Source organism: Centroberyx affinis, unplaced genomic scaffold (genome assembly GCF_046629955.1).
Source record: "Centroberyx affinis isolate AG114_WGS23_722 - 3 ecotype Tasmania unplaced genomic scaffold, CSIRO-AGI_Caff_v1 ptg001293l_1, whole genome shotgun sequence".
In the NCBI taxonomy this organism is placed as follows: Eukaryota; Metazoa; Chordata; class Actinopteri; order Beryciformes; family Berycidae; genus Centroberyx; species Centroberyx affinis.
The window spans coordinates 323,816-349,703 of NW_027279799.1; the positions used below are offsets into that span (position 1 = coordinate 323,816).

Below are 25,888 nucleotides of genomic sequence, written 5' to 3' on the forward strand. Positions count from 1 at the left end.
CTTGTCACACTTAAACAATTACTTGGAATATTCCTTAATTCATCAAGGACATTGTCAATGATGCTCACAGCTGTAACACTCAGCTCCAGATGGCTAGGTCTGTCTCCCCTCCAGGTCTGCCTTACTGTACATTTTGGCAAGTAAATTGGTAACAACAACAAGAGTGCCCACTGGAACTGAATGTAAGTATCTGACATAGGAAGATCTACAGTCTGACCTGGATCTGTCTCTGCATAGACTGGTTCTCCAGAGCACTGAGTCACCCTGAGGCTAGCGGCTGGGGGAGTTCGGCTGCAAGGCCAGTCCTCTGTGTGTGTGTCAGCTGGGACTCAGTGCAGTGTATTCTCAGCCTTGTTCAGCTGGGGAGGCTCAGAGTTCATGCCAGTTCTGCATCTCATGAAAGGGAAAGGGGTAGGAGTGTGCAAAAGTTTTATTTTAGTTGCATAATGTCATGCCATTAAATTAGTTAATTCATTAGATTCATCTTTTATTCAGTCGTTTCATCATTCCGGCTAAGGAAGGAGGAGGATACAGAATAAATTATGAAAACACTGATATACAGCAATCTTGAAATATACTGTATATCACAACTGTTTTAATCTTAGTTGTTTGTTTGACCTGACATTGTTTATAGTGACTTAGTGATTTGGGTCCTGGGCAAAGGCAACATCCACCTTTTCCAGTCCATCCTTTCTATGCTGCAAGTTGGGACTGAGCTTGGAGGCAATATTGCTAGCAGCAACACTAACAGTTGATTCTTTCATGAAAAAGGTTGTCAACAAAACTTATATGTTCCTGTCTCATTTGTTTTTGTGTGCCACTTAGATAGCTTTGCTTTATTTTTTTATGTCTCTTGCAGCCATTGGTGCAGTGGCAAGAAGTCAAGAAGAGGCAATATTGTGCTAAAAGTGCAACAGCCCACTACCACTGTAGACTGAGTAAGGGGGGTGGCCATGACTCAAGATTGAAATATTTTTCATTGTATCAAGGAGTGTTACAAAGTCTTTTTTTTATTGATTAAATATGTTTATTAGCTCTATTCTGGTCTATTCGGGCCCTCTAGCTGTCAGGGCCTATGGCAGTCACCTTCCTTTGCCTAATGGTGACTCTGCCTGCAATACAGCCTATGACCAATTTAGCTTATCTGGCACATTAGCAAACAAAACTAGCTAGCTACCTTTTAACTCTTGACAGTTAGCTTTTACGTCTTTTCTTGTTATGTAAACTAAATGCTTCAATCCATCTTTTGTTGAATTATTAAATGTGGTTTAATTTTAACTCCAAGGCTAACTTACCAGTGAAGCTTTGGGAAGGAAGTTTCTTTACTACAAAATGCAAACTAGCAGGCTAACATTAATCACTTGAGAAATTACTATTTCCTTCCTTTACCATTGAAAAATATATATATATTTTTTTAAGTGAAATTGAGGCACCTGAGACAGCATCAAAATTCCCATATCCCATTTTTTATTCATTCACATCCAAAAATCCCAAACTGCAACTTAGATTCATTCTTCCAATCATGCAGTGCAGTCTTGAATAGAAAGTCAACATTTGAATGTTCTTAATGAAAAACAAAGTATTTTCTAGTACAACTAAAGCTCTTCCCAAGATTTACAACCACACAGTAGTAATCACTCAAATTTCAGGTATGGTTTACATTTGAGCTTGTTCTCAAACAATTGCAAACATGTTTGACTAAGATGTGCAAATCAAATGCGTTGGCTATTGCATCAATAAATTAGCATTTAAATCGAAGATACAATAAATCTTAATTATGTCAGAAAAATGTACATAACTGGCTTCCATTGGTATTTTGTGCAGGTAGGACTGGGCGATATAGCCAGAATATCATGATACAGTATTTTTCTTACTTTAGATGGTATAACAATATTTGTATTTTCCAATACAAATTACAGTAATGTGGTAGCTTTTGTATTTTTTTTTGATAAAATTGTAAAATTCTCATTGTGCAGCTTTCATTCAAAATAATATATTTATGTATCCAATTTCCATGACAAAGTCTTTGTAATAATATTGCAATGTCCAATTTTTGTACTTGTTGGATTTAAAAAAAAAAACAATAAATACATTGGCATATTGTAAAAACACACCTTGTGTGGATTCATTCTGGTATAATTTAAATGATGGTATATAGCCCAGCCCTGTATGAAAATATTGCATTTGGAGCTCAGAGAGATGTTTCAAGTCAAGTCCATGGCAGGAAGTTGCAATGCAGTGCCAGGCCCAGCACCCAGTAGGAGATGAAGTATCCCAAGATGCACTGTGTGGTAGGGGAGCAGGTTCTCCAGTGCGGCAGCAGTGCTGTAATGGGGTTAAGGGGTGTGTGCTGGCATCCATTTCTGGAGGAGAGCTGTGTCCGTAGCTGTACATTAGGTGTTGATGTTTTCCTGCGATGGAGGAGTGGCTCGTTGAGTAAGAGCAGGTGAGCACTGATCCAGAAGGGAACAGGAGTAGAGGAGGCCATGAACCTGGTCAGAACCTGCAGATGGAGATTAAAAAAGGCAATGAGAGGAAATCAGTAGTTGTTCCCTGTATGCATTCATTTGCGGATTATAACCTAACACTTTCCTCTAGACAGTGATCACAGGACTTCCTTACCTGCACATGCATGCACAATGTTCCAAATACCAGGAGTGTTGTCGAATGTACAATATACACAAACACTCTGGGGTTGTAAAGTCCAGGTGGGGGTTTGTCTAGCCGTTTATTTGCACCCGTGTCCCAAAGCCCGAGTCTCAGACACAGGTCCGGGTTAGCTTGATAGTACGCGTAAGCCGCCATTATGCCAAGGGTGGCCATAGGTAGAGCCAGAAGGAAGTTGGGTATCTGCTTCAGCTGAAAGTAGCGGAGGAAGCCCACATCCCAGTACACATCCTGGATATGAGAGTAGAGCAGGGGGAGGGGTCTCATGCACCAGAGGGGTGGGGGGCCGTTTTCATCTGGAACCCTGTAGCCCTTCTTTTCAGCCAGTGACAGAAGAGCAGGGGGGATCCGCTCCAAGGAGACAGACGGCGTGCAAAACGTCCTATACCCATAGTACTGGAAAGCACAGAAGGGAAGGGCAATAATTGCAGTCCCTAGTAGAGAGGTGAACAGGAGACGAATAACGACCCAAGCATAGTGGAAGACTTTACTGTGACCTTTCGTAGTCGTACGATATACACGGATCTGGGAAAGAGCATGTAGTGACGGAAGATACAGCAGGAATCCTATATTTACGAGTCCGTTAGATCGTGCTGCAGTGGCTATGCCGAGGGCCAAGCACGCCCTGAAGGTGAACCCCTTCTCCAGGAGGAACAGGCCGCCAAAAGTGAGCGCGGCAAACAGGCTCTCTGAGTATCCAGCGGTCATGAAAACATTGGCGGGCGTGAGGCAGTAGAGCAGGCTGGACAGCAGAGCCAGGCGTCTGTCCTGCAGAACTAGTCTGCTCAGCGCGTACAAGGCTACCGCGCTCAACAGGAAGAGGGCACTGTTCCCCAGAGCGACGGCCAGCAGCAGACGCCCCCGCACCGTGAGCCGGCCGCTGAGGGGCCACAGCAGCGTCTCCGCCAGGCCTCGCAGAATGACAGGGAGGAGGGGGAAGAAAGCAAAGTTGTGCTCGTACAGGTAGCCTCTCTCGGCGATGAAGAGGTAATGCTCAGCGTCCCAGTGGGAGAGGCCGCCCAACAGCCACTCCACTGCAGAGTCCAAATAGAGAGGCTCCTCTGTCCGTGGGGGACTGAATGCATCGGCTTCATGGTCAGGGATGGCAGCGTTCAGGACAGCCTGAAAGGAGATGACAGTTACATGGAATAAGTCCTGCCATCACATACTGGCTGTTGTTGTACAGTAAAACACAGGTTTAACAGCCACGATGTCATCAACACATTTACGCTATATGCATTTCCTTCTGCACTTTGACCATGCACTAACATGTCATTACCAAGGTGATTCAAATGTCTAGGAAAATCTAGGTTAACTAGCCACGCGCTGGTTAAGGTAGGTTTCCAGATTTTCACATTTCACCATACTTGCCAAAAACTGACCTGCAACAGTAACGACAGACCCCTGGTAATGGTGGCGAACTGCAGAACTGCTCTGACATCCATGGTCATTGATTTGACGGACAAAATCTTCTTGGTAAAACGCTGGTTGTAATAGGCCTGTACATTGTCGCTGGCTCACAGGCACGCGCTACGAGAGGATCGTTGCTGCTGGTCCCATCATCTTTTCATTAAACACAGCTGGAAACAACTGTTCGGCCAATGAGGGCTGTGTCCGCACGCGTCTACTTTCATTTAACACAATAGAGGAGATGGTGAGCATTAATGATGTTATTTGCTAGCTGTCCATCTTCAAGCATCGTTTGTTTTCGCTCAGGTGCAATCTTTGTCCTCACATCCTGATCCTGCAGCAGGCTTCGTTCGAACGGCACTTTCCACTTCCGGTGCAACGCAAAATTCGAATTTCAAAATAAAAGCTCTACCGTGAGCTCATTATCACGTTTACCAAGCCCGTTTTCTCTTCCATGGCATGCGCACCTCCTTTCTAAAACATAATATGCGTTACAGTAAAATATTACCTTGCATTTAAATTTCAGTTTGTCTCAACATTCATTTATCCACTTACGTTTTTCTAACCTCTCATAATGCTCTGAAGACATTTGGTATAAAACCTCCAACTCTCCTGTTCACATTATGGTTGGAATCAGATTTTTTCCAGCAGGCTCATGCTCTCACACGGATTGAGTTTTTCCAGTGGTGGAAGTATGGATATTTTTTACTCAAGCAAAAGTGAAAGCACATTTTTAGCCTAGCTCTATTGTATTTGGTACTGTAGCTAAATATTGGAGTATGTGCTGCTAAAGAATTTAAAAAGCAGTCTTCCTAGTCCAGTATGAGGGAACATCCCACCTTTGATTCATTTCTAAAGGTAGGCAAAGTGGGTTGGTCACTCAGTTGTTCTGGCCATTACACCTTACACTGAAAGTTGACTAGCTCAGATTTAATGTGAATTTGTGACCCAATTATGTGTCATATGTGCATTTTTTTTAACTATATGCTTCATACATGTGGGTTTGAATTGAAAACTCACCATAGTGATGGAGGAATGGATCACATCTCACCAGTGATGGCAGTGGTGGGCAGCTTCAGTTATAAATAGCTTTTATGCAGTTTGCAAACACTATAACCCTTCACTTTACAGTATTTGTCAGTTTTATGAAAACAGAAGTGCAAAATGTCATCCCCTCAATACCATCACTATATAGTGTGCTGAGTGTTATCTTATGGGCTCATAAAAACTGATATAAGGCTTTGAATGCAACAAGAATTGGTTATGCATTAACAATTCTTAGGTCCAATGAGTATGAACACATTTCCTACAAGTTTCCTGAGCACTGAGGTGATAATATATGTATACAAGAGTATTCTTTTGTGCCGACCTTTAGGTAAACTGACTTATTTTCTAGAACATTTGTTGTATCTGGTTTATCAAATAATAATTATGTCTGCATTCCGTAAGACATGAGAAGTCCAGAGGAACAAAACCATCAAACAGCTTACGAAGATTTAATGTACATTTATTCTTACCACGTGGAACATATAGTATAAAGATTTCATACTGAATAAATGATATTCATTGAGCCAAAAAAGGGAAAGGGAGGAATTTACATGTTGTCTTAGCTACATAGTCTGAAATACAAATATGCAGAATCCATATTACTGGAGAAAAATTGTCAAATGTGTACTTCATCTAGAGTTTATTTTGTTGTACCAGGAGATAACAGGTTTGAGCCGTGTCTGCCGTACTACGGAGCTGTGGAGAGACCAGAGGAGAGGGTCTAATCAGTGGGGACTGGAGTCAGGGACCAAACTCACGTCAGCCTCCATCCCTCACCAATAACAAGTGTGAGAATAGTGACACAGACAGAGACAGACACAGAGAAAGGAAGTGTAATGTACAACATTATATATACACCACAGCAAAGCTGTATTTGAAGTTGAAAACCAGTCCTAAGAGGTGATTTCTTTTCATAAGGGTATTCATACAATCAAGGGATAAAGAGAGGAGGTAAGGGTGTTGTAGGTTCTCGATACTTTGGGGAAGAAAGCCATTTTCTCTTTAACATCAAACTAAAATGACCTCAAAACTCTAGAAGAGCTGCATTGTCAGCTTCTCTGTGTGTGAAACGTGTGTTACAGAATGCTTACACTCAAGAGCAGTACGGTACAGAAAATGTCCTACAATCTACTGCACACTGCACAGGCCTCCCCGGTGAAGGTGTCTATTGACAGCATTTTGTCTACTGTCGGGCTGACTGGTGAGAATCCAATTACAGCAACTATAACCAGTAGGCCACTTGTCAGTCTGCTTCACCTCAGAACAACAACCAGTTACAGACTCATTGTGCCCTCAAGGGGAGAGCTAGGGCACACTTTGTCTCCCAAACTCACTGTAAACGAGACAGCAACTTTGGTTACAGTTTTTGTTTTTCAGCTATTTATTTATTCATTTATTTATCTTTATTAAAAAGTACTTTTCCCCCAAGTGCAGAACAGTCTCCCAACCTCGGTGCTCTGCTCCGTGTCATCTAGTTGGCATTCACGTTGCAAGTAGTGTCACTTTGTGGGCATCTCTCTGGTTTGTAATCCACCGCAGCTCTGTGATAACCCTCCTTGAGCAAGGACGGCCTGGGGAGGGCTCAGAGAATGGAATCTGAAGGGTTTGCATAAATTAAAACAGTCACTTGAGCTTTCCTTGCCCCTTTACACACACACAAGCCAGGTTACCAGGGAAGAGGGGACAGGGATAAAACCCCGAAAAGGTGGAGCCACGGCTCCCTACAGCTGTCATGACTGGCCAATCAGAAAGAGTACATCACAGATGACATGAGACACCAGCGAGTTCATGAGGGGAGACACAGAGAGGTCGAGGAGCCGAGACTCGTATAGTGTGAACTCTGAGTGGTTCTCCTCCACCTTGGCTAAGGCGTGCAGAGCCCGGGCCGCTCGCCGCATCATGTCCGGGCTTGTGGGCTCGAAGTGCATCCCCTGTAGGTGTAGCAGAGAGCTCTGGCTCTGCTGGAGCTGTGTGGCTGCCAGGCTGTCCTCCAGGAAGCCCAGCAGGTTGCCCACGCTGCCCTTCTGTACAGCGATAGCACGCGCTGCCAGGCTATCACCCTGGGCCAGGTTGGCCAGTAGGACCACCGCCATCTCCCTGCAGACTGCCACCTTCCTGTCTCCGATTAGCCGCACCAGGGTCCCGTACAGCTTCTCCAACCGGCTGAACGGCGGAGTGGCCAAGATGAGGTCCACGTTGTTGTCTTGGATGCTTAGCTTGCTTAGCGTCTCCAGGACCAGTCTCTGAGGTGACAAAGCACTGTGGGGACCCAGGGTGGGGAAGGGGTCCTGGGCCTCGGCCGAGGGGCAGACGGCCCAGTGGAGAAGGCCGTCCAGCAGAGGCAGGCAGATGCTCTCGGGGTAGACGGAGAGGTCCAGTTGGCCTGAGATGTTCGCCAAAGTGACCAGTGTGTTCTCCCTCAGGAGCTCCAAGCAGTCCCACCACCACTCATCCCTCTGGCCCACTCCCTCGTCGGTCTCCTCATCTTTCTCGTAGGTGAGGGGGGCCTGTTTGCGCTCAGGGTGCCTGTGATGGAGCAGGATGAGGCGTCCCAGTAGCAGGAGCAGCCCTGGATGTTTGGACATCTCGTGGTCATTGCCCGGAACGAAGGAGAGGCTGCGGACAATATTGGAGATACAGATGCAGCGGCGGGCTAAAGAATCCTGCCAGTTAACCAGTGTAACGAGCGGCCCCTCATCTTTACTGTGAGGCTCATCTTCCAGGATGGTACCAACACGCTGGACCAGCTGGGATAAATCACTGCTGGTGGAAGGGATGGGTCTGTTATTCTCCTGGTGAATTTTAGCTCCCTCTTTCTCAAATGTCTTTATCTCATCATCAGCTGTCTTCTCCTCGCTGTTGACCGAGGAGCTGGCCATTTCTGACACTGATGCTTTCTCTGAGGAAGTTGTTTGTTTTGGCCTGTCCTCTTCGTCCTGATTCTTCCTTTTCTCCTCTTCCATTGCGAAAAAAAAGTCCTGCAGGTCTTCTTCTGGGACTTTTCTCTTCATGGTAACCGCAGGGACTGGGACTCGTGGTCGCGGTTCCAGGAACTCTTTGCGTGGTTCAAAGTGGGTCTGGATGTGTTCTGTCGAGTCTCCCCCTCCAGCGCTCCAGTGAAGTAGGCCGCTGTCAAACTCCTGCACTTTGCCATGACTGCTGGAGCGGCTGGCCACAAACGGGTCTTTCTTTCGTACCACCTTGAGGGGAAGCTTGTCAAACTTGCTGGCCTGTTTGGGTCTCTCATGGGCAGGTAAGGACTGTGATGAGCTCGGCTGCTCAGATGAAGACGCCTTCCCCTTCTTCTCGTCATCCTCTGCCTTCTCATCTCGACCCCGAGACTCCGAGCACTGCTGCTGCTCTTCCTCCTCCTTCACATGAGCTGGCCCCTCTGTTGCCCCTTCCTCCTCTTCTTCATCATCATCATCCTCTTCATCCTGCTCCATGTCCTCAACCCGTGGCTCCTCTTCCTCCGCGCTGTCCCAGTCTCGGTTCAAGGCATCAGGATCAAGTAGTGTCCTCTGGCCAGGGTCTCCCACCTCATACTCCCGCAGAATGCCAAAGATTTCAATGAGGCAGCGTCTGAAATACTCAACCACCAACTCTAGCAGGCCAGGCAACTGAAGAGGGAAACAGTGAAAATATTAAATATGGTCAGTATACATAGTTTAGTGTTATAAACAAACCATCTTGGCCACATTGATAGGACTTTACTCATTGACTCACCGTGTTGAGATTGAAGGTGGAAATACTGCTGTCATCATACAGGAGGATGTTGATGGTATCCAAGGCCCACGTACTCTCAGCCAATAGCCCAGACTTTAATGACATCATGACTCTCCAGGCCTCTGGGGTTCCTGGGTGGTGCAAGACAAAAAACACAAATACTGAATATGTATTGAGTACTTCCCAAGCAAAAACTTAGAACTGTGGACAAGCTAAATTGACTGAGCAAACTTAAGGGGTGCTGATAAATTAAACTAACAAAGAAGGGCAACATCTCAACAAAAATGCTTTTTATTGCTAGCCTATAGTCATACCAATATCTTTCATTGTGAGTCGCCGGCGTGGTTTCAGGAGAGGATGGGTAGCCTCTATGGAGCCCGGGGGGAAAGGCATGTCTCGCCTTATCAGAGGCGACTGCACCGAAGGGGGCACTATGTGAGACGCAGGCACTGGAGGGCCGGCCTTCTGCATCTTCATTCCTCCGTGCATGTAGGGAGATTTACTAGGTGACGTCCTGCTCTCCAAGGGGCGGGGCATGGAGGCTGGACTGGACACCTGTGGAATGTGGTTCTGCACGCCCTGGGGGGACTGGTAGTTGGACTGTACGGAACGGGACATGGGCTGGCCCGGCCCTCCAGGACCAAAGGGAGGCTGCCGCGGGCCCATCTGACCCCCCCACTGGCCATCGTGGTTCATGCGCTGTTCTGATGACATCAACTCCTCGGAGCGGTTCATGCCGGGGTAACCGGGTCCCTGCACTGGGCCCCCGGGGCCACCCTGCCGGTTGGGGTAGTTCTGATAGTTCATGTCACCTCGTCCCTGCCACATGCCTGCCTGAGGACCCTCAGGGCCCGACTGCATCATTTGAGGGGGCATGCTGGGCTGAGCGTTGGGCCCCGTCGCACCCTGCATCCGCTCCCTGCCGAAGGGGAAGGGGAACTGATTGCCTGGGCCAGGTGGACGGCGATCAGAGCCGGGGTAGGGCCCACTGCCGCTGTACTGATTGTATGACTCCGGCTGTCCTGAAGGGGGTGCAGAGGCGCCTCCTTGCTGTTGCTGCTGCTGCTGCGGTGGTTGTTGTCCACCAGGGAAGGGCCCGCTGTACTCCGCTTCATGACGCTTTGCTGGAGGGTAGCCCCCTTCCACAGGACGCTTGTAACTCTGCACATAAAAAGGTTCAGAGTGAGGCAATCGTTTCACCCAGAAATTACATAGGTACATAATAATCAGTTTACTTATAATAAAAACATGATTCTTAAATATGAGAGTACTTCCCTAACAAAAATCTATACTTTAACACTGAAAAGCAAAACTTTGACATTATCTGATCCCAGTGTACTGTGGGTAGTGTGAGAGAGAGTGTAGTGTGGAGGATCATTTACCTGTTGTTGCTGTGGGTACATTCCAGGTTGCTGATTCGGGTAGGAGCCACTAGGGGGCGTTCCCTGGCCAGGATACTGATTACCATAGGAATCATGCCTGCAAACATTATCTCCTGTCAGCTTCACCATCAAAATATTATGCATCACTGCCTACTCGATTAGTCAATTAACTCATGGCCAAATGTTACAGACACATGCAATCAGTGTACGGCTTATTGTGATGAATTTAAGACCTAAAAAGCTGCACCTATAAAGATAGCCTGTAGAAAATGTGTTCCCATTCGTTTTCAGCTCCTCGTCAATTATACTAAATCCTCATCTATAAATGCCTCCTCTACATCAATATGTTTGTCATGTTTTTTCTTTTAAATAAAAAAAAAAAAAGTAATTATCTTAGTTTACATTTAGTAATTTGGCCTTTACGTTTAATGACACTGTCTATGCTTGGATATTACTTGGTAAATACTACCAGCCCTTACTTTCCAGTGATTCACACGGTTTGGTGTGTGGGTGGGATTTAGGCAATTCAAACTGAAAGCAATTAAGTTTCAGTCAGTGCAACCCTGACTGATTGGATCCCCATGGTGATGTGCTTACATGACAACATCCACATAACCCCACCCAACCAAACCCAGTGAATACTGAGGAAAATTTGGGAAAAATATTACAGATATTATAGAGAAGGAAGGTAATAAAATTTCAAATTTTCGATAATTCACATTTTCAATTTCAAACTTCCAGACTTTGGACTTGAAGATTTTGGTCAGTATTCAATATGATGCTGATAATACGATGCCTGGGCAATATTGCCATGTCATTCTTTAGCTGAACATTATTCTTCAAAAACAACTGACAGTGGGTCTAGAACTACCATAGTCATATGCATCAGAACTAGACCCCCCCCCTTCCCCAACCCAGGCAGACTTTTGGGGCAATTCTAAAACCTTTCAAGTCCTGGAAATGATCAAATTCATTTTCCAGACTTGCGTAGGAACCCTGAACATGTCGAGAACCACACAAAAACAATATTTGTTTGATATAAGGGATGATCGGTTTCCAGTGGCAAAGGATTTAAACCTACAAAAGCTTGGCCAGCAAGTGCTATGTGAACTGACCGTGGCTGCTGTGGTGGGAAGCGGTTTGGCGAATACATCCCCGTGTCGGCGTTGGCAGGCATCATAGGGTTTGGCTGAGGAGCACCGGATCCCATGTTGCCCTCTGGGCCCATTCCTTGCTCCGATCTGGCAACACCACAACAATAAACGGGGTAAGTTTTTTCATATTTTGCTACACAGACATCAAACAAAGACCTCATCAGACCAAGCAATAAGACAATACATTGAGACTAGAACTTCTATAAGAATACCAGGGTGGGAAATTAACAACAGCCACTAGCCAAAATTTGTTAAATTTTGCTCTGTCTTTGTCGACACTATCAGTCACTTCAACAGGTAACCAACCATTGTTTGGAGGGCCTATTCTATTCTTAAACTTCAGTTTGATGGTAAAATAATGACACCAGCCACTTAAGGAATTAATCTACCAATTTGTCCTACAGACAAACATTTCCCATTTCCCGCACTAAGAAATACATTAGAAAAAATGATTTTCTTCAACTTGTCATTACAAGCACTTCCTAAGAGAAAAACAAAGCTCTAATGGACAACAATTCAAGTGTTGGTATTGCTTGTGCAAGAATTGTGAAAGAATGAGAAGAAATCTCATTTTCTTATTAGAATTGTAAAGCTTTGTTTTGGTGTGATGTGACACTTTGTTGTTATTGTAATGAATTATACTTGATGTCTTCGTTCCATTTAGGTTCACTGATGTAATAGCCTGGCCACTCATTAATACTGCTATCTGATATGGTTAGACACCAGAGACTTGAAGCATATATCATTCACTCATCCCTGATTTGGTTGAGCTAGTGGTCTGTAGCTAGTGGTCCATTTTGCTGTTGTTCCTGCCGTCTCTTAATAACGCAGCTCTTCAACCTGCCTCAACTAAATAAATTAATCAACATTCACTCAAATAATTTGTCCTGGGTTTTAAAGTGTGTTTAATTTGGCAATTTGTTATTTCCTTTGCAATTTTGTCCCGGACCAGCCCAAATCCGGTGCATGGCCCTTCTCCTGTCACTTGTGTCAGGATTAACCCATGTCTTGTACTATGTATGCAAGAAGATTTGTATGAAAATGCTTCCTAGTCATCAGGAAAAGCAGGTGCATAATTCAGACTATAGGCTTTAGCAAAATAAGCCTGCTACATACGCTTATATTTAAATTTAAGTTTCTACTCTGTCATCAAGCATTTCTTTTCTCATGTCAGTTATAGATTTGTGTCTGCAACTGTCTTCAATAAGTTGATAAGATAGCTAAAATGTGACTGGGCATGTGAGACAGTGAACAGAACGATAGAGAACTTGAGGATAAAATTACCCTATCCTAAATGTAGGACAGAATATCTGACTCAACCATGTAAGTGAGCAACAGTGCAAATCAATAAAATATATGAACATATAAATAGGATTAAACAAAATTGTATTTCATGAATAGCATCCTTTTCAGAAGAAAGTACTTGAGTGATGATGATCAGAGATCGCAATATGATGCATGAATTTATTATTCTAGGACTCCGATACCAACTTGTTTCACTGTTCCTACACATCTTCCATTTTTAAATTCCCAACTTTTTTCAGTTCACAATTTGACTGGATTTGAAGATTTTAACAAATATTACCAAATCTGACATGACAATACAACTCAAAACATAGTTATATGTGTACTGGGAGTGAACAACAGCAAAACCCCACACATTTCCAGATATTTGGTCAAATTTTAAGACTTTTCAAGACCTGGAAATTATCAAATTAATTTTTCATACTCTTCCTGACCTGCATAGAAACCCAGAGGTTTGCCAACTCCCATGAATTTACCACTCTGGTTACATTTATCAGCGTTAGTTACAATGAGCAGTGTCCTTGACCTTGAACATGCCATCTTCCCATCTCTTGCTCTCATGCTTACCTCCTGTCGTAGCCTGGACCATAAGGATACTGCTGTCTGGGCCCCAGAGGCATCGTGGCCATGGCCCCAGGCGGCCCTCTGTTGAACGGCGGCTGCTGCGGCTGCTGCTGCTGCTGCTGTTGTTGTTGCGGCTGCGGTTGTGGTTGCTGCTGCTGTTCAGCCACTCCACTGTTCGGGCCTTGGCTAGCAGGCAGAAACTGTTCCCCGACTGGAAGTACATATTCAGAAGCCCATTAATGACATGATTAATTGAAGCAGATACATGAGAAGCAGTTGAAGCAGAAACTGGTACTTTTTTAGTTTCCAGGGTCAACCATTCAGCTACTGTCCATGTAAAGTGCCCACCTTTTCGCATGGCACCAAAGGGGTCCTTGTTGGGTTCATAGGGGCCCATGCGCCCCTGCATCTCTGGGGTGCTCATGCCAGACTGATAGGCAGAGTTGGGAGTCATGTTCCTCCTGGGAAATGCAGGGTCACTACCGTCAGAGAAGGGGTCCTGCAGGTTAACACTGCTCCTAGGAGGGAAGCAAAGGTGGGAAGGAGGGGGGATGAAGGGATAAATGGGAGAGAGAGACAGAAAAGGGAGAGAGATAGATTGACAGAAAGAGGAAGAAATTAGTTTCTCTACTTGTAAAGTCTTTTCAAAGCTAGAATAAAAGGATTACATGTAACAGTAATATCTTGCACAGGTCAAACGAGACTCACCTGGCCGCAGGTGGCATGGGGGGCATCTGGGTGTGAGGGGTGGAGGCTGGGGTGGGAGGTTTTAGGTCTCCCCCCTCAGCCATTGAGCTGCTGGTGGACTGGGGTGTCTGAGGACCCTGCAGAGAGCCTGACCCAGCTGTGGAGCAGAGGGACGCTTCAGTTTGGAATAAGAGAGGGGCAGACAGATACGGTACATGACTTTAATGACATTGAAACACAGCAAGATATTGGTATTCAGTTTGGTTTAAAACACAAGCTTGTGGGTTCATGAATTGTACGACTTGGAACTGCACTGAAATAAATATGTACATTTGAAAAGGCGGCAGGAGTGCGGCACTTACCTGGAGAGGGTGGCTGGACCTTAGCAGCCTGGTTCTTTTTGTTGTCTGTGAAAATCTCAGGAGGAGGATCTTCACCACGCTCAATCTTGCACTCAAAGGCGTACAGACACTGGATGTACTGTTTCTTCAGAGAGCTGGCAGCGCTGCTGGATGTACCCACATTCAGGGAGGTGGCCAGCTCACGCCATTTCTTGTTCTTATTCACCTGAGACACACACACACAAAGAGAAATCATTAGAATATAGATATAAGCAAACCAATAAATTATATTTTGGAACGTGTTTGTGTATAAAAATGCTATATTTTATTTACCTGTGTCATGCCTCCGATTTCTTTGACCGACATATACAGTCGGAAGAGGTCGAGGGGTTTGCGTCCTACAGCGGGCAGGTTGTTCATGCCCATGGCTTTCTCTTCGATGAAGGCCAAATAGCGGTCCACCCACATCTTCCTCTCAGGCTCCGGTCCCAGCTCGTACAGACGTGTTATCTTTTCATTGGTCGTTGTGGAAGAATTGGACTTCTGTTTCATATAAGAGAAATGAGAACCAAGCTTAGTGGAAACATTACAGCTGCTCCAGCAGAAGGTTTTTGGGGACAGTGTTAAGATTTTTAAAATGTTGTTACTGCATAAAAGTAAACAGTTTACCTTAGATTTGGATTCTGGTTTGGGTGTTACACTCCCATCTACTTTGTTATTCATCTTATTGTTCATCTCTGGACTGGGAGCCATACCTAGACACACATGGATAGAGTTGGGAATAAAAATGTTTGATAGCTGTGGATTTGACACATTAATAAGAGCCTAAAACTAGCTGCTGTTGTTTCGGTGAAACTCACCACTGGAGTTATTGGCCATGTTTGGCCCCATAGGATAAGGCGAGCCACCTTGGGTATTCATCATGCCAGGCATGTTGTTCATGGGAGGGCCATAGGGAGGGCCGGAGCCCATCATGCCGGGAGACATGTTGGGGTAACCAGGCATCCTGGTGGTGGAGGAGAAAATATATGAGCATTTGGTCATGGGGAGCCGACCACATCCATCTTATGGTGCTCAGGGAAACATTTAAACACTAGATCAATAAAAATGGCAACACTGGAGCACAAAGTTCGCCTCAAGATGTGTGATTACATGCAATTCAAAAAATCTGTCTGCCTAAAGCCAAACACATGTTCTTTTACAGATGTGAGAATGAATCATGTGACGTGTGAAACAGCTTAAGCCTGAGTATTTTTACATCCACAAGGAGCATCCTGAGATTTTCTGTCTCATCAGACTGTCCGTTTGCTTTTCCTGCTGTTCTAACCTCTCCTCCTTTCTTAACTGCTTTCACGTGAAGAAGAATAGTGAATACTGTATATTCACACAAAAATAACAAAAAGTGTGGTACCGTTATCTTGTACTTAAATAGACGTGAAGTGACTCAGAAAAGCTGTGAGTTGAGCTGTGAGGTGAGTTATGTCCTGACTTGCAAGGGGACACCACAAACCTACCTGTTGTGCATGGAGTTGGTTGCAGCGTGCTGCATGGCTGCAGCGTCCTGGGCCTTTCTGTTCATGCCTGGTGGAGGGCACATCCCTGAGCCCACCTGGGGCGGCATGTTGCCCATGTTAGGAGGCATGTTGGGGCCCATGTTGGGACCCATATTGGGGCCATAGGGGCGCGCCCCCATCTGGCCGGGAGGCATCCTACCAGGAGGCATGCCAGCATACGGCGGCCCTCCACCCTGACCTGCCATTGGGTTCATTGGGCCCATGCCAGGCCCGGGGTAGTTGGCATTGGGCATGTTGCCATAGCCAGGTTGCCTGGGGTAACCTGAGGATGACAATACATCAAAAAAAAAATCAGTAAATTAATGAGATGAAACAGTAGATTGGTCAGAAAAAATAACTGATCAGTGTGATACCCATCGTGACTGCAAACACAAAACACCATTTGTGTTCATAATTATAAGTGGGCAGGTATATCTCTTTCTTAAGGTGTTGTGTGAGGCAGACTTTTTCCCTACAGTGAGCTACCAGTGAGAGTTATGCACCCTGAGCACCAAGCCTCCGTCACAGTCTCAGCTCTACTGACAGGAGGCTCTGCTACGTCAGCTGACTCTCTGCTTCACAGCTATAAATAGCTGCACCACAGTCAGAGGGAGGGACTAACGATAGCATGGTATTCCTATGAGCCAAAGAAACATATTCCATAGGTTTGGCATCCAATAGGAAGCATGCGAGATAACTTCACAGGTAGATGGAAAATTAAGAGCCTTTATAATTCAAGCATAATACAAACAAGTAATATGAAAAAAAAATTCTATATGTGGGAAGTGATTTCGAAGAGGCAATCTTTTCACATATCTGAGAACCACATAACTGAATTTAAACACAAAATACAGCTCTCTCTTAAAGTCAAACCCTAATTGTGCCAGTGCCTAGAACAATTCTTTCTGGTACCAATTCAAAAACACACACCTTGAGGGCCATATTGTCCTCCCTGAGGCCCATAGGCACCCATGGAGTTGTTCTGCTGATAGGGGCCTATCCCAGGATGCATCTGTCCCCCCGAGGACTGGCGGGGCGACAGCGCAGAGGCTGACTGGGGGGAGCCATAAGGGGGCATCTGAGGGTTTCTCTGCATAAACCCTGCGTCAGAGAGAAAGACAGTGTTCAGTCTCTAATACTACAGTTAAAACTCTTGACATCTTAACATCTGGAGCTCTAAAAACACTTTGGAGACTGACAGGGAAGGACCGCAGCATACCTCTGTCCTGGGCCATAGGAGACTGGCTCATAGAGGGGTGTAGGCTCCCATCCGACTGCACACTTGACGGCCTGGGGGGCATCTGGGTCCCTAAACAAGAGTGTTGTTGGAGTAAGTTAGTGTGAGCTCAAAATATTGTTGATGGGCTCAAAAGCAGGGTTGTAAAAGTCCTACTCCATTCCAAAAATGTGGTTGGCTGGAAAAATTGGTGAAAGTGGCTGGTCAATTTTGTGATTTTCCAGCTACTGTGGTCATTGAACAAAAAAGATAATGTCCTTCCCAGCTTGAAAGCATCTTACAATATCAAAGCGGTTTGCAAGATATAGCCTGAGGAATTCCTTTCACACTAACACTAGAGCATTAGTTCGAGGAGGCGTTTGCAAGCAGCAGGTTGCACTGAAAAATTTTACTTTGGTTTTGCTCAATCATATATGGGCACTAATCACATCAAGCTCCTCAACTGCATTGATTTTTGCCTCCTTAGCAGATTCTAGCGCTGTGGTGTATCGTCGAGTATCTGTGTGTGCATTTGGCTCAATGATTACTGAAATGCCCACTCTCTTTTGTCAAACAAGCAACAAGCAAGTCAACCTCCAACCACTCTCAAAGGTATACTTTTAATAAAGTTTGCTCTGGCTCATTTTCACCATGGAAGTTGTAGGCAAATGCCTGAAAAAGCTGAAGTTGATTTAATAAAAGTGAAGTGAAGATTATTTGCCCTGTAACTGTGAGAATCATAGCAACAAAGCTGTCAAAATCCAAAGTACTGGTACTTTGGGAAAACACAGACATCAACAAAACTACTGGACATTACTGTGTCTAGATTACAAGTTTCAGAAGTCTGTCATTGCTCATGTGCGTGACGGATCAGCCCACCTGGCATGTTGGCGGGTGAGAGCGGCCCTGTGCGGGGTGTGCTGGCGCTAGCGGGGGAGCCGGCTGGGGAGGGTGAAGGCCCACGGATGCCTGGCAGGTGGGGAGAGGTGTGAGGAGAGAAGGGCGACTGAGCTGGGTTGCTCTGCTCGCCCTGGCTGCTCGACACGCCTGAAGTGCTCACACCAGGACTCAGGGCAACCTCTGTGCCTGTGGGCAGGTCATCGATGGACCCCGAGAGGTCCTGAAAACACACACAGGAAGAGCAAGGCATAGTCAGCACAGACTGTCAAAAAACAGGCTCTGGTTTGTCATTGCAGGAGATTCAGCAGCCATTACTGGATGTTTACTCTTTATCATTTTGACACAGACATAATGTGTATAATTTTTCTATTTCCAAACACAGTTAAATCCCCGCTTTTCATAGCACTGGCATAGTTTAATTCCTACACTGGCTTTAGCATTAGCATAGTGCAATTCCTTCACTGTGGTTTAGACACAAGTGGCACACATACTAATACTATACACACACGCACACACACAGACCCAGAGGCTTTTGTCCTTATTTATCTTTTCAAAGAAAAAAAAAAAAAGAGTGCACATTAGTGCTGGGGGTTGTCATGGTTACCAAGGTTTGTAGGATGTGAGCTGAGTCAGCGTGTAGCAGCAGCTTTGCCATGTGATTTCAATACACAAACACACTCCTTTGTATTCATCTCAAATTTACTAGTCATTTACACAGCACCTTTTCCCCAGTGCTCAGCCACATTGCTGTCTCTTTCTCGACAATCATTTACATACGGCATATAAAGTATAAAATCACCAGGGGAATGAAAGCACAGCAGCTACGAGGCAAACGAGTGACAAAATGGAAAGACTTTAAAACATTAATAAAACCCTCCCCAAAATTAACATAAAGAGATCTCTAAAAGTAACGAGCCTCAATATATTTTCAGTGAGTAATAAAATTTGTAGGTCATGGAAAAATGTATATGACAAAGGGCCATGTAGCCTTTCAATTCTGGTTAAAAAGCAAAAAAAAAAAAAAGAGACAGAAAGGCTTTCCATGTCCCAGCAGTGAAACAACAAGCTGAACTGACCGGAAGGCTGGAGGGGCGGCCTTGAGAATCCTCTGAGCCAGGTTTGGGCTGAGCGGATGGAGGGGCGTTGGACTGAAATGAGTCCTGGGATACCTCCTAAAAGACAACAGAACACACGCTGAAGTGCATTACCAGAGATACAGGAACGCATGCATTTGAACACATACAGAGGAAGAAAACAAAGTAGAGAATATGATCCCTGGTTGAGGGTCGTACCTGCTGTTGTGGAGGAGGAAAGCGTTGATAAGGTGACTGTTGTGCTTGCTGCTGCTGCTGCTGCTGCTGCTGCTGCTGCTGCTGCTGCTGCTGCTGCGGAGGGTTCTGGGGGTACGCTGCAGGCTGGCCCTGTGGGTGTTGGCTGTGTCCTGGTGGCTGCTGTGGGGGCTGAGCAGGCGTCTGTTGTTGCTGTGAGGGGGGCTGCTGAGGCCCCTGCGTGGGTCCTGGGTAGTTGGACTGGGCCTGTGACCCGGGGGGAGCCTGGGAACTCGGCTGCTGTGGGGGCTGGCTGGGAGGACCCTGCTGCTGGGGGTAAGGAGACTGGCCAGACTGCGGTGCTGAAGCTTGCGAATAAGGTGGCTGAGACTGTGGGGGCCCTTGGGACGGGCCTGGCAGTGGCCCCTGGGACTGAGGGGGCATGTGGGGCTGCTGATAGGGTGGCGCACCCTGGCTGTGTGGAGCAGAAGTGGGCGGAGGGTGGGGTTGCCCTGGGTAAGGTGTCTGCCCACCCTGCTGTCCTGGTGGGGGCTGGGTATAGGGCGTTTGCTGCTGGCTGGGGTGAGGAGCTTGGCCAGGCTGGCCGTAATACGGCGCCTGGCTCTGAGACCCGTAGGCTCCTGGTCCCTGCTGTCCATAGGATCCCATCTGAACAGAATATACACACACTGACTTAGAACAACTGAACAAATACTGGTGCACAGAGGAAGATGAGATATAAAAATGGAGGGTTTATTTGTGTAAAAGATGAATCACATACCTGCGGCCCATAAGGCATGCCTCCCATGCCTCCAGGGGTACGTCCTTGCATTCCCACTGGGTATCTCTGGGGACCTGGAGGGCCGTAACCCTGGCCAGGGTAACCAGGCCCCTGCTGCGGACCTGTGGGAGGCCCCTGCTGCGGCTGCTGAGAGTAGGGACTGCCTGCTCCGTATGGCTGACCTCTCATCTTCCCCATTGGGTCCATGGGACCAGGCGGCTAGGCATGGCAGGAACACAGTCAGTAAATAAAGTCAACAACCAAAGAGCATTGGAGAAATATAAACAATGACAAGTGCTATGACTGATATTCAAATCCCCACAACTTTTCTACAGCTTACCATTTATTAGTACTTTCTTCAAAGTGTCTAAAAAAATGACAGGTTGCAGTGTTGCACTTTCACAGAACTAAAGTATAAGCAAAAGTTCAAGGAATGAGGAAGTGATTTTTTTTTCCATATTTCCCACGGTCATTAACCTGATTTTTTTCACCTCACTTTGCCATAGTTTCGGAAGTCAACAGAGCTATATATATCTACTTTCGAATGGAGGGCAGTCTGCCCAATCTTAAACATATCCCAGCTGTGCTCCTGTTTTGAGTCTGGTCCAAGCTTGCTTTCCTTTTTTTCCCCAGAGAAGGCAGTTTTGGCTCTGAATGAATGACACCAGAAATGGAGGAAGTACCTCCACAACGGCCTGACAGAGTGCAAGAAGCAAAATAGCATCCTCACCCTATCAAACAACCATGCCATGGTTATAAGCATACCTTGACAAAAAACTAGGCTCTATGTCTATATCAGCCACTTTTTCAACTAACCTTGGGCACTAGGCTAGTGGCTTACATTTAGGATCCAATTATTCAATCACCTCCACCAAGCCAGTTTAGCTCCAATTGGCCAGGAATTTCCTGATAATGTATATATATTAAAAACTATGCAAACTCGTTTCAACAAAAGAGACTTGAAAACGAAAAGTATCCTCTTGCATTACATCAAATTAATTCCCACATGTGCACTTGAGAAGAGGCTTCTCAGCTTAATGATGGCCCTTACAAATTGTATGCAAAATGCCTTACGTGACATTTCGCAGATGCAAGATAATGAAATGAAATAAATAAGAACAGCACATGGCTAATCTGCATAAGACAGAGAGGAAACTCCCTTGGCGGGTGAGAGATGGTGGACTGCCTTCTGATTGGCTTGGGGGGAGGGTTGGGGGGGAATTCTTTGCAGTCACATAGTGAAACTTGTGTGGCATGCCAGACACAGCAGCAACACACAACCTCACAGGCAGAGCTCAAATTTGCCTTTGGTTACTATGCAGAGCCCATACAAATAACAAGTTAGAACATGAAACAGACAATGGTAGCTACCAATCCATAATTTGTTTATCTAGGGACCATCAAGGACAAGAGGCCGATATGTAAATTATTAATAAAAATAAAACATACTAATATAACAGTAGCCCTTATAGTACACTACTGTGTTATAAAAGTGTAATTACTGTAGTAATGTTGTGCTCATAACCTGTGACATGATTTTTTGCGGCTGCAAAACAGCACACCATACTGGGGTCATATACATAGTGGTCATATACACTGATGCAGACTGTAGTTGCCATATGCTGCAATTTTAGGCCATTAGGTTACAAACTATGTAATGGAACTGATTCAGGTCAAGTAAGGCTGATGTTTAACCATATTGCATCAATGTTTGAACTGGCAATTGATGAACAGTTATTTTACATATAGGGAAAAACTTGCCAAAGGAAAAACTGACAAAAATGAAACCACTTGTTAGCCATATCCCAGTCTCTCCCTTGCTGCATGATGTGTTAGCAGGGAGAGGTGCAGACTTCAGAACAGGGCTGAATCAGTAATACCTCTGGTGACCCTGTGATGAGTTAATGCTGTGTGTTCTTATCAGCAACTGTTGCCTTGCATCACATGTAATTATAAATGGCCATGAGCAGCGGATGAGGAGCCAATCAGATTTCAGCTAGCATGTCAACCCAAGACCAACTATCTCCTGGCTTTGACAGCAGGATTTTACCTCCACAATTCAAATCCCAGTGCAAAGCAATCTGCAGCTGCAGTCACTCACTCATATGGCCGGGCCCACTGTTTACAGGCAGCATGCATGGAGAGCCAAGGAGCTTTTAGCTCAGGGAAATATCCTTTGATCAATATATGATATAAGTGCAATATTTTACATCATTTGGGGATATCATATAGGACATGTAAGCCATTTAAACTGCACGGACCCAAGCTATTTAACTAGCCGTGAAAGGCTGATTCGGCATGCAATGCATTTCCCCCTTCATAGCCACACAATTATAAACTACGATAAGGCAAGAAAATAACACAAAAGTGAAATGTATAGCCTACTTCCACCGAGAAATATATGTGGGGACATGATGATTTTCACACATTAATCTATTATAATCACTCGTACAACAGAATACATGCTAAATTCAACGTGTTGTGCGTGCAGGCGAGCGATCGGGGAAAAAACAAGCCATTGCCCTACAGTGTATTTTCACCCCTTTTCAAAGTCGGGCCTTGTTGGCTCCCTGAACGTCCTTAGATCAATTTTAGAGCTTATATCTTCTTTGAGCGGCACTCTCCTATTGCTGTATGCCTTCACAAATAAATTAAAACAGCAATTATTTAACGGTCTGGTGTCAGGGAAAAAAACACGAGAGGCAGCCATTTTAGAGTCTTTGCGAACTAGTAACAGACAATGGCTGGCCTGCTACGTTGTGAACTAGCTACGAGGAGAGAAGAAGACATGATAATAGCCCACATAATGTTCCTATAATAATGTGATTTTACCTGGTTTCTACCTAGCGGCTGCCCTGCACTTCCCGGGCTCATAGGCGGCGGGTGATGGCTTCTTTGTTGCCAACCCGGATTGCTCCCTCCATACTGACCGCTACTGCCCATGTCTGCTGGTCCCTTACTAGCTCCTTCTTGGCTACTATAGTCGCTAGACGGGTAGTTTGGATACCCCCGTGTGGAGCTGGGGGAGGTTAGGAGCTTGTTGAGTGTTGGGGTGGACGTAGGCTGTGGATTTCCCATGCTATATCTCTGATTATTGTAAGATCCAGCCATCGCTGTGGGTCCTCCCGCTGGTTGCTGCTGCTTAGCTGGCTGCCCCCCAGCTGTCGGCGCCTGGGTACTGCGAGGGGAGTTCATGGCGTATCCTTGGCCGGGATAGGGAGTCCTGTTCGGGAATGGGTTGTAATTGTTAAACTGGTGGTTGGAAAAGCCATGGTCGTGTGAGTTGGGTTGATACGGGTCCATCATGTTGCTCGACTGCACGACTGGACCCGCAGCAGCTGCCATGCCAGGGCTTTGTTGTCCGCCATGTTGATGAAAAGGGGCCCGACCGTAGTGCTGACTGTATCCGTACGAAGGTGGAGGGAAAGCGGGCCCGTGGTGATGTACCATACCGGGGTGGTTATTTCCCTCCGGTCCGACGGAGTCATTCTGGTTATTATTATTAGCCCTGGGCGGGTTCCCATTCCCGTTCTTCATCTCAGGTTCCCCTCCTCCCCCTGCATTTCCACCTTCGGCCCCGTCCTGCAGATCCCCCCGGCCCGGCGATCCGCTCTCCAACCCGGGTTGCTTTTTATCCGGCTGCTTCTCCCCCGGTACCGACTCCTCCTTAGGGTCTCGATCCGGCTTTTTGAGTTCGGAAGGCGGGCTAGTGTTGAGAGTGGCGGCGCTGGCGACCTGAGCGGCCATGATACCCCCCCACCTCTCTCTCCCTCTCTCGGCGAGTCAGTCACAATCAAAAGCTAGCATTGAATATAAATAATTGTTTATAACCATTTATCCTTGTGCCGATTCATTCCCACCCCTTACACCGGACCGAATCCGGCCGCCATTCCCCCGATTCCGTTTCCGTAAATGGGTTAGAGAAATGATGGAGGCTCCATACAATGCGTAAAAAAGCGACAGAAATTGTTGTGGGAGTTGTGTTACTGAGCCCGGGTAGAGGCAGGGAGCGAACCCAACCAACACGAGGCTCGGCTAGATACAGCCATTTTACTGAGCCGCACGGAAGGCTGCAAAACACGGATCGGATCCACTCTGCTGCGGAGTGGATTTTCCCCACTCTCACATTGTCTTTTTTTTTTCTTGGTGGAATATTTTCTCCAACATGAAGGAGTCTAATGTTCACATAACTCATTTATGTTGTGTATACTAACATGAAAAATAAATGCAGATTAAACACACCACCCATGAATCAGTGTGTAATAGGAAAATTCAAAATTGTAGCACTGGTAGCCTACATTTTGTGAGTGATTACTGCGGGGAAGAATTATTCCATAAAATATAATATACATTTTCATTAAGTCTAGTAGGATATTTGTGTGCTTACATGCTGTGGATGCATAGATTAAACCTGCTGTATTTCTCACTGCAGTGTGGAAATACAAGTAACACGAATAGTGGAAACTATTTGCTGTATCTTCATTAAACCTGGCTTGCATGCACACATAGTTATGATCCCTGCTTTAGTTTGCACGCATTGTTCTCACTGGGAAAATAATAATGGGGAAACAAACCAAAAACCCTATCAATGAATTAACACAGCCCTAAATAAAAACTACCTAAATTGGTGTTTCTTTTTTTTTTACTTGTTTCCACCCATATTCTGTATAGTGGAAGGCAAGCAAGGCAACACACAGGTTTTTCCAGAGCAGAAGGAAGCCTTGCAGCAAACGAGACTACCAATGTACATTCCCTCTAATTCCCTCCCCTGCCTGCCTGCCTGCCTGCCTGCCTCCTCTCCTACCCACCCCCTCTCTGTCTGTCTCTCACTCCGGCAGAAACACTCCTCTACTGAGTGTGGGGGGATGGGCACAGACTCAGCTCTCTCACCCCGCTAACATTGAACTACACCGTGCAAACCAGACCTTATCTGGTCGACAGAGGATGCATGAGCAGCCTCAAAGTCTCCAACAATTGGGGAAATGTAGTTTTTCCCCCCTTTCCCACCACCACCCCAGATGGAGCAGATATATTTGAAGCAGATATATTCATCCACAAAACACACACACACGCACACACACACATACACACACACACAGCGTGTACACAGCATTGAGCAAAGGGTGGGATGATAATGAGAAGTGTTTGCAGGCTGAGGGACTGTAGCTAAAAAGGGAAATGCAAATAGATGGCTTTGTTTATGAGGAGTTTAATGGTTTTGGGTAGGTATTTGCAAGGGTATTGATTGAGATTAGAGTGGATTTCGGGTTTTGGATGCAAGTGGGACGAGGAGCTGTCTTTCCGTTTCTTCTCTCACTCTCTCACACGTACACACACATAGAAACTGTCGCTTTTACTCTCTCTCTCTCTCTCCCTCGCTCTCTCTCTCTCTCTCTCTCTCACATACACACACACACACACACACACACACACACACACACACACAGACACACACACACCTACCTCTAGGGGGCTTAAAGGAAGAAAAAAAGGCAGGAAGTACCAGTGAGGAGGCATACTTGATCACATGTACAAACATCGGAACACAATTTAACATTCTGCCTGACACACCCCCTAATGCACAGAGAGGTTGCAGGCAGAAAGGCAAGCTGTCCACATTTCTCATAGCTTCACAGCCACGTTACACACCAGGCAGGGTTATTATTATTTCCCACAGCAGTGAGAGCTCTCACAGTGAACCACACATTATTTAGTCTGACTGTAACAATGCAGCACGGCTATGAAGTCTCACGTTAAATGTCTGTGAAGGAGGAGGAGGGGGGGATGTCTAGACTTTGTATTTTATAATTTGATTATGTTGGGATTCAAATATGGATTTAAAACTTTAATCTGGGTTAGACGACAGAGAAAGGAGCACAAGAGCGAG

At 45.8% G+C, this 25,888-nt stretch overlaps 2 protein-coding genes across 3 annotated transcripts; both read right to left on the reverse strand.

Moving 5' to 3' along the window:
• Positions 1-1,482: 1,482 nt before the first annotated feature.
• pigv (phosphatidylinositol glycan anchor biosynthesis, class V) lies at positions 1,483-4,389 on the reverse strand. Of its 2 annotated transcripts, XM_071525478.1 has the most exons (3): positions 4,050-4,389; positions 2,623-3,789; positions 1,483-2,503 (listed from the first exon to the last, which is right to left on the reverse strand). In XM_071525478.1, exons 1-3 carry the CDS (start codon positions 4,116-4,118, stop codon positions 2,210-2,212), a joined length of 1,530 nt encoding a protein of 509 aa, XP_071381579.1. In that variant the 5' UTR covers positions 4,119-4,389; the 3' UTR covers positions 1,483-2,209. The 2 variants fall into 2 exon arrangements, with proteins under 2 accessions (XP_071381579.1, XP_071381580.1); XM_071525479.1 differs by lacking the exon at positions 2,623-3,789.
• Positions 4,390-5,588: 1,199 nt separating this feature from the next.
• On the reverse strand, positions 5,589-23,965 carry arid1aa (AT-rich interaction domain 1Aa). The gene is made up of 20 exons (XM_071525472.1): positions 22,834-23,965; positions 20,002-20,220; positions 19,245-19,889; positions 19,029-19,124; positions 17,932-18,172; positions 17,056-17,145; positions 16,767-16,937; positions 15,798-16,119; positions 15,144-15,289; positions 14,953-15,038; positions 14,617-14,826; positions 14,305-14,509; positions 13,964-14,117; positions 13,604-13,773; positions 13,259-13,466; positions 11,348-11,473; positions 10,233-10,329; positions 9,165-10,011; positions 8,851-8,981; positions 5,589-8,744 (listed from the first exon to the last, which is right to left on the reverse strand). The coding sequence occupies exons 1-20, from the start codon at positions 23,746-23,748 to the stop codon at positions 6,855-6,857; spliced, it is 6,969 nt and encodes a 2,322-aa protein (XP_071381573.1). The 5' UTR covers positions 23,749-23,965; the 3' UTR covers positions 5,589-6,854.
• Positions 23,966-25,888: the final 1,923 nt, after the last annotated feature.

Bases quoted from the DNA above. Each gene is read 5' to 3' on its own strand.
- pigv (XM_071525478.1), bottom strand. From the start codon at position 4,118: ATGACCATGGATGTCAGAGCAGTTCTGCAGTTCGCCACCATTACCAGG. The intron at 3,790-4,049 runs GTCAGTTTTTGG...ATCTCCTTTCAG, and splicing joins GTCTGTCGTTACTGTTGCAG to GCTGTCCTGAACGCTGCCAT. The intron at 2,504-2,622 runs GTAAGGAAGTCC...CTCCATCTGCAG, and splicing joins CATTGTGCATGCATGTGCAG to GTTCTGACCAGGTTCATGGC.
- arid1aa (XM_071525472.1), bottom strand. From the start codon at position 23,748: ATGGCCGCTCAGGTCGCCAGCGCCGCCACTCTCAACACTAGCCCGCCT. The intron at 10,330-11,347 runs GTCAGTTCACAT...TAATGTTTGCAG, and splicing joins TTCCCACCACAGCAGCCACG to GCATGATTCCTATGGTAATC. The intron at 8,982-9,164 runs GTATGACTATAG...TGCACCACCCAG, and splicing joins ACTCACAATGAAAGATATTG to GAACCCCAGAGGCCTGGAGA.